The 9,439-nt window shown below is 37.0% G+C and overlaps 1 protein-coding gene across 1 annotated transcript; it reads left to right on the top strand.

Annotated features, from left to right (window-relative positions):
* Positions 1-4,443: 4,443 nt before the first annotated feature.
* LOC114719341 (uncharacterized) lies at positions 4,444-6,145 on the top strand. Its single transcript, XM_028904822.1, has 3 exons — positions 4,444-5,629; positions 5,774-6,020; positions 6,088-6,145. Exons 1-3 carry the CDS (start codon positions 4,444-4,446, stop codon positions 6,143-6,145), a joined length of 1,491 nt encoding a protein of 496 aa, XP_028760655.1.
* Positions 6,146-9,439: the final 3,294 nt, after the last annotated feature.

Here is a 9,439-nt window from a genome sequence, read left to right as displayed (position 1 = left end):
ATCAAATGCTAAACAATAATCCAGTCATAATAATCTCCAAATATAATCAGATTAAACAATACAAATTTTTCAATAATCAGAATAACTATCCTAAGACCTAGAAATTGTTAAATAATTATTGGACAGGAAGTTAAAGTAACTAAAACTCTCCTTTGATGATCTAAGCTCCTGCCATTGTTGTTGAATTAGAGAATCGTGAAACTCTAGCCACGATTAGCCATGAAAAATGCCACAATCAATGTTCTGTTGCAAGCTTCCATGGAGAAGACAATGAAAACGCTCCTGTCACTCTAGGTCCCTCAACGCTCGTGCTCCCTTTGCCCGTCTCTCTTGTGCCTGTGTTGCGCCGAGAAGGGAAGGAAGAAGCACTACAAAAATCTGGATTTTCAGCGACCACTTTCAGCGGCGACAAAGGGAGTCGCCGCTGAAAATATGACTTTCAGCGGCGACAATAGTTGTCGCCACCAAAAGTCAGAGTTATGGCGGCGACTTAAATTGTCGCCGCTGTAGCTTCAACTTTCAGCGGCGACAAAATTTGTCGCCGCCGAAAGTGTGCACTACGGCAGCGACAATTCAAGTCGCCGCTGAAAGTGTACACTTTCCGCGGCGACAATTTAAGTCGCCGCTGAATATGGTTTTAGCGGCGACTAACTGTCGCCGCTGAATCTTCTTTCAGCGGCGACGCCTCCTGTCGCCATTGAATGTCACTTTCAGCGGCGACGCTTCCTGTCGCCGCTGAATCTTCTTTCAGCGGCGACTCTTCGTGTCGCCGCTGAATTTGTCGCCGCTGAAAGTTTTTTACATTTTTTTAATCTTTTTTTTGGGTAAAAATTTTATATTATAATCTTTTATTTGCGTAATTAAGTAACTTTGATAATTAATGTTTTTTTTATGTATTTTTGTGTTAGAGAGAGACTAAAAGAAAGATAATATGGTGTTTGAGTGAGAAAGGAAGAGGAAGAAAGTTTGGAGTGTGTGTTTAACACACATATCCCATATCCAAATGTTTGAGAGATGGAATAGAAAAACATTATGCATGAGAGAGAAATGAGATCGAGGCATACATGAAAAAGTATGCAAGTTTGATGGGATAAGTAATGAAATATAGAGTGTGTGTGTGAGAGGGTGAAAGGTGAGAGGTAGATGTAAGTATTATTGGAAGAGAGATAGTCTATACGTGTGAGAGAGAGAAGGATATTATAATTGAAAGAGATAACATAATTAAATATATGTGAGAGATTATTATAATTAAATTAGTGTGAGCATACTTAATTGACATAATAATATTTGATGATAAACATATGTATGAGAGGATTGAGAAATAAAATCATTAAAGGAGATAATATAATTAATTAAAAATGTGTGAGAGATATAGATAATAAAATCATGTATATAGTTAATTAAATATTATTACTATTTATATTTTTTAATTTAAAATGTGATTAATTAAATTTTGTAAAACATACACAGTTGCATATTATATATATTTTCTATTGCTCAATGGTTTCAATTAAATTCATTAGCCTGGCTGGCCACGCTTGTTCGTTTCAGTGTAGAGGTCCTGTGTTCGAATCTGGAAAATGCCCAATTTTTACACATTAATTTTGGCTCAAAAAGTTTAAAAAAAACATTTAATGTTACCTGGCTGGTTCGAACAGGGGACCTGGTAATTATAATAGCTAACACTCCCCTGCCACTGAAGCCACGCGTGTTATTTGGCAAGGCTGGCGCATTGTTTTTGTATCTCAAGTTTCTTATTTTGAAACCCAAAACAATTTAACCCACCCTAATCTTCTGAAACTTTACTTTTCCCTCGCTCTCACCAAACCAGCGCCGCGCACGAGTTCATCCCCAAATCCCCTCTCCCTCCAAACGTAGCGCTAGCGGCAGCATCTCACATTCTCATTTCTCACCGATTAGCGAAGACGGCGAAGAGGGACCTCAGACCTACTTCTCCCCCATCCCCTTTCGTGATTTGCGCAGCGCCGGCGACCCCATTCCGTAGCAGTTGCAACCAAGCTTGCCTCCTAGTCCTTCAATTTGTGCTTGCTGCTGCAGCTCACTATTTGCTCGCCAGTTGCCGGATCGCCGCTACTCTCCAGCTCCGTCACCGTTAGTACAGATCCAGGTAAGGTCGAGCCTCTGAATCTGAAGGTAATAATCTTAAAAAAGAAATAGAATGAAACGGAGAGAGTAATTATAGAGGGGAGAGCGTATCCGATTTCATAAAGTTCATATATTTTTCGTGGAATAGGATCCTCATTTTTTCATCGTAAAGAAATTTTGTAAATTTTAAGCAGAAGAATAAATATTGAGTTTATATAATACTACTCCATTCAGAAATATGTGCGTTTGTGTGTAAGCATAGGTCCTTGAAAGATGTTTGCGTAGAGAGAAAGAAACAAGACATCGGATGTGATGCCTGGGCAATGATTTTGACGGGTAGAGATAAACAGAGGGCAGAGCAGAGAGCTCAAGGGAACACGATGCTTGAGATTGCCAGTTTGAACCAAAGATATTATAGATATTGCTGAGTCCTCCAAAGCATAACCTCTCTATTTATTCCGTCAATAACTTTTTCCTGATCTTTTTGGTCCTTCCATCTGTTGAATTGAAGTCAATTGACGAGCATCTTAGTTTGATCTTGCCAAGGGGACAAAAATGATTGGGATGATATAGAGGGACTAAGTTGAAAGTTACCTTATGAAGGATTAATTTAAGTAGTCATTTTAGAGGGAAGCACCATGTAATTTTGATGAGGCCCATTCCTCCATCAAATTTGCTAACCATAACGATAGTCCTTCCTCTTTCCTTACTCGCGGCAAATCCTAGATATTCATGACCTAAAAATAAAAACAAATTATAGTACTTGGTTTGGATTATTGTCTTTTCTGGAAAAAGACTTGCTGTGTTTGACTGTTCTGTTTGATTTTGCGATCCTTTGCACGCAGGCCAAGGGAGGGAGGATTGCTTTTATCAAAGGAGATCCGTCTTCCTTGGAACTTGAGGTACATGATGGAAATCCATCACAGACATTGCTTGCCTATATAAGCGGAGATCATGAATATGTCCTCTTTGATCCATATGGCAAGGAAATTCGTGAGCTGAGCATAATTAGGCGGGATGACCCTTCACTTGAAGAAACAGGTGGGATTGCCTCCTCAATACTTGGTTTAAAATCAATTCATGTGTTATATTTCTCCAATGTGATATTAATAGCCTTTGCCATAGATTTAGAATATAGCAAGTTGAACATCAGACAATGAAACTAGTTATAATAGGTTCTAAATGTATAATCCTCATGCCTTTTATTTTTGCTTTTTTCCCTCGATTTCAGGACAATATGGATATGCATCTCTGTATGGGAAGTTACCAGAGTTTAACTTGAAAAAGAGCAGCTTTCCATTGATTTCGTCTGCTGCTCCATCTGAGAAGCCTTGGGAGGCCATATTTCCCTATTCGACACACTCTCTGCCACAGCTCGACAAGTTGTGCTCGGAGTTTTTGGAGTTTGTGACGGAGAAAAGGACAGCAACTGCAGAATAAATTAACCCGAGGAACTAGGTCTCAGTGGTAAGATATCTGTCATTTTTGTGTGGTACCACCTCCTCCTCTGCCTGTAGAGCCTCAAAGGACAAGGCTTGAAGTTTCGTGGAGCAATATGGTTCATATGGCGCACTTGTGGTCCATAATCAGTTGCTGTGTGCAATTTTCATTATGTTTAGATTCTTTAGTGTTGTGATTAATAGTATTAGTTATAGGTATATATATTAGGTGTCTTGGGACCTTTGGTTTCCTTCCCATTATAATGTCTGGTCCTTATTATTGTAGGCATATACGGTGGTGCAAGCAAAAAGGATTACTAGCTAGGGCGAGTAGTAAAGCTCTTGTCACTTGTAAGTTAACAGTTTATCATCTTCACCTTGCGTTTGCGTTGACTCTGTGATGCTTTGTTAGTTTGGCTTATATACTGCGTTGAAATGAATCAGCTTTTTAGAAGTAAGATACATATATATATCATATATAATTTTCTTTTCTTGGTCAACTCAACCTTATTCATTTCTATTTATTTCTTGCACTTTAATATTTATTGTTTTTCCTTTTCTTACATTAATCTTCAACTTTTGTGAAATAGAAATGGATAAAAGTTGGTTAGATATTAAAGACAGAGGCAACCTAAGATATATTAAAGGAGTAGATGGTTTTCTCGAATGGGCTTTTACTCAGAATGGAGTGACAAGCAAAATACGATGTCCTTGTAAAAAATGTATGAATGTCATATTCAAAGCGAGAAGAGATGTCAGGGTTGACTTATTGAGTAAGGGTTTTTGGGATAGTTATAAGGTGTGGGACTTGCATGGGGAAATTATTAGATGTCAAAGTGATTGTGAGACTTCAAGTACAGCAGCAGAACATGATACTTATGGGGAGAACCTTACAAGGATGGTATGTGATGCATATAATGTTCCTTCTATGAATGATATGAACAATGAATTGAATGAGAATGAAGAGCCTAATGTGCATGCCAAAAGGTTCTACAACTTATTAAAGGATGCAGAGACAGAACTTTATCCAGGTTGTGAGAAGATGTCAAAATTGTCTATTATTGTAAAATTGCTTCAATTAAAGTGTCTTAACCATTGGAGCAATAAATCTATGGATGCATTGTTGGCCCTATTGAAAGATGTTCTTCCAGAAGGGGCTTTAGTGCCAAACTCATTTTATGAAGCTAAGAAGATAATTCGTGATTTGGGTTTAGATTACAATAAAATTGATGCTTGTGGAAATGATTGTATATTATACTGGGGGGAACATGCAAATGAAGAATCATGTCCTAAGTGCAAGATGTCTAGATGGAAGTTGAACAGGCAAAGAGGAAAAAAAATTGCCCAGAAAGTCTTAAGGCATTTTCCGATAATACCTAGGTTACAAAGGCTTTATATGGCAAGAGACACTGCTAAAGAAATGAGGTGGCATAAGGAGAAGCACACAAATGATGGTGTATTGAGACATCCAGCTGACTCTCTTGCTTGGCAACACTTTGACCAACAATATCCTAGTTTTTCTACTGATCCAAGAAGTGTTAGATTAGGTTTGGCAAGTGATGGATTTCAACCTTTTGGGAATATGAGTGCCAATCATAGCATTTGGCCTGTAGTTTTGGTACCATATAATTTGCCACCATGGCTTTGCATGAAAAGCCCATATTTTATGATGACACTTCTTATTCCTGGTCCAAAGTGTCCAGGTAATGAAATAGATGTTTACTTACAACCAATGATTGAGGAGCTGAAACAATTGTGGGAAGTAGGGGTGCAAACATATGATGCATTTTCTCAATCAAATTTTATGATGTATGCAGCAGTGTTGTGGACGATAAATGATTTCCCCGCATATGGAAATCTTTCAGGATGGTCAACTAAAGGCAAGTTTGCATGCCCTTGTTGTCACAAAGACACGCATTGCATTTCATTAAGGAGCAAGTTATCTTATATGGGTCATAGGCGTTTTCTTCCACAAAATCACCCATGGCGCAAAGATGCAAAATCATTTGATGGAAAAGAAGAACTCAGAGCTCCACCAATTCCATTAACTGGAGATGATGCACTTATGCAATTAGAACAATTGGGTAATATATCATTTGGAAAAGGCCAAAAACGAAAACGCCCTACAAATAGTAAGGCTTATAATTGGAGGAAAAGAAGCATTTTTTTCCAATTGCCTTATTGGAAAAATTTGTTGATACGACATAATCTTGATGTGATGCATATAGAAAGAAATGTTTCTGATAATCTTGTATCGACAGTGATGGATTTACTTGGAAAGACAAAGGACACATTAAAAAGTAGGTATGATTTGGTGGATTTGGGCATTAGGAGTAATTTGCACCCGATTAAGAATGGTAATGATGTTTATAAGCCTCCTGCTCCTTACACATTATCTTCTGAAAAGAAACAATCCCTTTGCAAATTCTTGGCTAACTTAAAAGTACCTGATGCTTTTGCATCTAATATCTCAAGGTGTGTCAACATTCACGAGCGAAAAATATTTGGTTTGAAGTGTCATGATCACCATGTGCTATTGCAGGAAATATTTCCAATTGCAATACGTGGGTTACTGCCTCCCCAAGTATGTGAACCAATAATACAATTGGGAAGATTTTTTAAAAATCTTTGTTCAAAGTGTTTAACATGTGAAGAACTTGACAAACTTCAAAGTCAAATAGAAATAACTTTGTGCAAGTTAGAGACCATATTCCCACCTGCCTTTTTTGACGTAATGGTTCACTTGCCTATACACTTGGCGGGAGAGGCAAAAGTTGGTGGGCCAGTTCAGTATCGTTGGATGTACCCCATAGAAAGGTAATTCGCTTTAACAAGGTTACTTTACAATTATATTTATAATCTATCATTTAAAACCATTCAATAAGGCTTGACTTTTTGTTGTAGGTATTTGCGAACTCTAAAGTCATATGTTGGCAATAAGGCCCAACCTGAAGGATCAATTGCAGAAGGATATTTGGCAGATGAAAGTCTAACTTTTTGTTCACGATACTTGAAAGACATTCCCACTAAATTTAATGTGCAGCATCGGAATGATGACATCAGTGATAATAATATCAGTAATGAGCTTTCGGTGTTCAAGAAAAGTGGTGAAGCTAGAGGACATTTTGAGTCAGTCTCTCTTTCTTATGAAGAGTATTGTCAGGCAAGAATGTATGTGCTCCAAAATTGTGAAGAAACTTGGCCATTCATAGAGTACGTCAACTTAATTTAACAAGAATGAATTTGTTATAATTTATATTTTTCTCACTTGTGTAAAAACATGTAGGGAACACAGGAGAGAACTTGAAGCTCGGGGATTAATGAGTGAGCAAAAGCAATATAAAGAGTTTCCTGATTGGTTCCGTTCACGAGTAAGTTCTAGACTTTGAGCTTTGAAGTTTATATTAATAATATTAATGCATATTGAAGGAATGGTTCTTCTTTAATAGGTGATAGCATTGTCCACACAAGGCTTTGTAAGTCCTGAACTCAAAAGTTTATCAATTGGTCCATCGAGAGTGGTCAATCGTTACTCTATGTTTATAGGCAATGGATTTCGTTTTCATGCAAAAGATCGGGCAATAGGAAAAAGAACTCAAAATGATGGAGTCATGGCCAAGGGTGATGACACTGATGCTAATAAAGAATATTATGGTGTGTTAGAGCATATTTATGAGTTATCTTACATAGAGAATAAAAAATTATACTTGTTTAAGTGTCACTGGTGGGATGTCGCTAACTATGGCGAAGGATATAAGGTGGATAAGTATGGGTTCACAAGTATCAACACTCAATGTTCATTACAAACTAATGAACCATTTATTTTAGCATCTCAAGCAGAGCAAGTTTTTTATGTGGATGATATTGTTGACCCGGGTTGGATTGTTGTTGTCAAAACGAATCCACGTGACTTGTTCAATATGCCGATTGAGAATGTTAATGTTGGTAGTGATGTTAATATTGCAATGGTTGATGAAGAGCCTTATCAACAATTGGTGGTTGATTTAAATGCAAGTCTTATACAGCATGATATCTTTATTGACTTGTGTGGAGATGATGTACAACCCCAAACTTTCATTCAAGTAGGAGAACCATCACAAAGAAGTAATATTCATACTATGGAGACTGGATTTATTGATGATAGTGAATCTAATTCACTAGTTCATGAAGATAGTGATGAAGAAGATGTGCTTGATGATAATGATAGTGATACTGAAGAAGAAAGTGACATTGAAGGTGAAATAGAAGATAATGATAGTACCACAGAGGACTCAACAGAATGAAACTACAATCCTTATAAATGGTAGTTTTTACTAATATATTCTTGACAAGTTAGATTTTGTAATTTTTGTTAATATGTACTATCTTCATAAAGAGTAGTTTTATTAACATAAAAAACAATCTAAATTTTGTACATTATTGCAGGATATGTCAGGGCTAAAGAGAGGACGAGGTGGGAGAAGCTCTTCCTTCACACGACATGGCAGCACAAGTAGTGGAGGTATTAGCTCTACCCCTGCAATTAGACATACCATTTCACCTCGACCACTCCAAGTACAATTTGAGGAATTGCCTGCCGACTCTCCCCCTACTCAAAACAGTAGTGCAGGTAAATTTTCTTTACTTTTATATAATACAAGTAACTAATCAGCATCACATACTTTTGACTGTATTATTTGTTCACCTGAATGATAGGCTCTTCTAATATAATTAAGAAAGGTAGAGGAGTTTATAAGTCGCTCAATGTGGACTTAATGACTAAATTTGGAGGAAAGATTGAGCTTACTTTCACAGATGACATGACAAGAGCAGTAGGGCGAGGAGCAAGAGAGCTAGCTAATTATTGTGGTTATGTTATTAGAACCACAATATCTTTGAAGGATTGTGCTGAATGGAAGAATGTTTACACAAATTATATTGATGTTATGATTTTAAAAGTGAAGGTACAATTTATGTTTAGTAAATATATATCTTAGTTTATTTATGCTTTCAAAACAAGTACTTATGTTGATATTGATTTTTATTTTAGGAAAAATTTCAACCTGCTGTTGCAACAGATGAAGAGAAGTTCCAAAAAATGATAGTGACTACATTGCAAAATGCTTTCAGAAATTGGAAGACCAACTTGCATACCCACTATAAGAAATTTGACACTGATGAAGAAAGGTTGGCAAATCCACCTCAAACTGTAAGTTTTGAAGATTGGGAGTGGTTATTGACATATTTTCAGTCAGATCCATTTAAGGTATCTTACTAAATACTAACTATTTAAATGGATAATATAATTATATCATTCAACATACTTAGTAGTTACTCAAATTTGATGTAGAACAAAAGTGCTAGAAACACACAAAACCGAGCAAAACAAGTAACAAAGCATACATGTGGTCCCGATCATTTGCGGAGGTTGAGTTCTCTGTAGTAAGTTGCCTCTTCACTACACTTTATTTTTCTCATCAATTTTTTTTATTTTTCAAGATTTGTTATTTTTGTATATTATGCTTTATAGAGAGACCCCACCACTGGACAGCCTGCCCCCCCAGATCAGGTTTGGGAGATAACACATACTAGGAAGACCGCAGATGGCCAGTTAGAGTGGGTGGATCCGCGATCTGAAGAGATTCATGTATACATAATATTTGTCCTTTATGTTTAATTAAATAATTTATTTTTTTCATTAATGTAATTTGTAATTTGTCACTGTAGGATCGCATGCATGAGCTCGTTCAGCAGCAATCCTTAGAGAGTGATGCTCGAATGACCTCTGATGAGATATTGACAGCTGTTCTTGGTGAGAGGTCAGGATATGTTAGAGGAAAAGGTTATGGAGCAGAGCCTCGAAGGAAGAGACTTCACACTCAATCTAGTGATTCACTTGAGAATGTACGCACCCA

The sequence above is a fragment of the Neltuma alba genome, unplaced genomic scaffold (assembly GCF_004799145.2).
Source record: "Neltuma alba isolate B1F8T4 unplaced genomic scaffold, ASM479914v2 tig00011913_pilon, whole genome shotgun sequence".
Lineage (NCBI taxonomy): Eukaryota > Viridiplantae > Streptophyta > Magnoliopsida > Fabales > Fabaceae > Neltuma > Neltuma alba.
Note: the sequence above shows the minus strand (reverse complement) of the source record. Positions and strands in the feature narration are given on the sequence as shown.

Coding starts and splice junctions, on each gene's coding strand:
- LOC114719341 (XM_028904822.1), top strand. CDS start 4,444: ATGGTATGTGATGCATATAATGTTCCTTCTATGAATGATATGAACAAT. Junction 5,630..5,773: donor TATGCAATTAGAACAATTGG/GTAATATATCAT, acceptor TGATGCATATAG/AAAGAAATGTTTCTGATAAT. Junction 6,021..6,087: donor TTTGCATCTAATATCTCAAG/GTGTGTCAACAT, acceptor GTGCTATTGCAG/GAAATATTTCCAATTGCAAT.